The sequence below is a fragment of the Carlito syrichta genome, unplaced genomic scaffold, assembly GCF_000164805.1.
Source record: "Carlito syrichta isolate Samal-C Ts95f unplaced genomic scaffold, Tarsius_syrichta-2.0.1 Scaffold130825, whole genome shotgun sequence".
NCBI classification, from domain to species: domain Eukaryota; kingdom Metazoa; phylum Chordata; class Mammalia; order Primates; family Tarsiidae; genus Carlito; species Carlito syrichta.
The window spans coordinates 142,071-143,082 of NW_007074921.1; the positions used below are offsets into that span (position 1 = coordinate 142,071).

At 74.4% G+C, this 1,012-nt stretch overlaps 1 protein-coding gene across 1 annotated transcript in view; it reads right to left on the reverse strand.

Annotated features, from left to right (window-relative positions):
- Positions 1-864, reverse strand: part of SPHK1 (sphingosine kinase 1) — a gene marked incomplete at its 5' end in the record, with an annotated part of 2,434 nt that extends 1,570 nt beyond the window's left edge. The window contains 3 exons of the mRNA XM_008049239.1: positions 1-2; positions 47-199; positions 532-864. The exon at positions 1-2 is cut by the window's left edge and continues 215 nt beyond it. Of these exons, the coding sequence (XP_008047430.1) occupies positions 1-2; positions 47-199; positions 532-864 (488 nt within the window). The remainder of the gene's footprint in view (positions 3-46; positions 200-531) is intronic.
- Between the last annotated feature and the right edge of the window lie 148 nt (positions 865-1,012).

Below are 1,012 nucleotides of genomic sequence, written 5' to 3' on the forward strand. Positions count from 1 at the left end.
CGCTCCCTGGACCCCCTCCGGGAGGCGCCTCTCCAGGGGGTCTCACCGGTGAGCATCAGCGTGAAGGAGACCTCGGCTTCGGCCAGAAGGGGCTGCACGTGGCTCCGGAAGAGCTGCGGGGCCTTGCCCCGGCCGCCCCGCGGGTTCAGCAGCACCAGCACGCGGCAGGGCCGCGGGAGCAGACCCCGGGGGCCGCCCGCTGGGAAAACAAACCCGAAAAGGCCGTGTCCCCAACCGGCCACGAGGGGGCTGAGGATAACCACAGGCGCTCTGGGGTGGAAACGTGGTGCCAGACAACTGACCGCAGCGAGCCTGGCCAGCGGGGACGTCCTCCCGTGCGGGGCGCCGGGGTGGGAGCGCGGCGCCTCTCCCGCTCCTTCCTTGGCTCAGGCCCGTCCGGCGGCTGGCTTCGCGGCGGAAGGCGGCTCTCGGGAGCGACCCCGGCCCCCGCCGTTCAGCCGAGCCGTCCAGCATGCCTGGCGAGGAAGAGAGGGATCCCCCTGCAGCCCTGGCCAGCAAGGCCCCACAAACCTGGATCCATAACCTCCACCCGCGGCTCTCGCTGCCAGGGGGTCCCCGGCGCTGTCGGGGCGCTGCCTGTGGCGGCGGCTCCTGCCTTCAGCTCCTTATCGGTGCTGCCCAGGCGGGCGTCGTGGGGCCGGCTGTGAGGCTCGCCCTCCCCGCCGGGAGCCGAGGCCGTGGGGGCACCCGCGTCATTCCCTGCGGCGGCCGGATCTGAGGAAGAGGAGGAGACGGCGCTGCCCAGTCCCGGGCCGCGGCTCCCCGGAGTGCGCCCCGCAGATCCCGAGACTCCGCGCGCGGCGCTGCGCGCTGCTGCCTCGCCCGAAGCCGTGGGTCGGGGACCTAGTCTCCCGGGGGGCTCAGAGAGCCGAGCTCCGGGGCCAAGGGCGCGCTCAGCATGCAACCGATGCCCCAGCCCCGCCGCCCCGCCCGAGGCGAAGGGTGTCTTCCCGCGGGCTTTCCTCTCGGGGCTCCGGTTCCGGCCCGACGG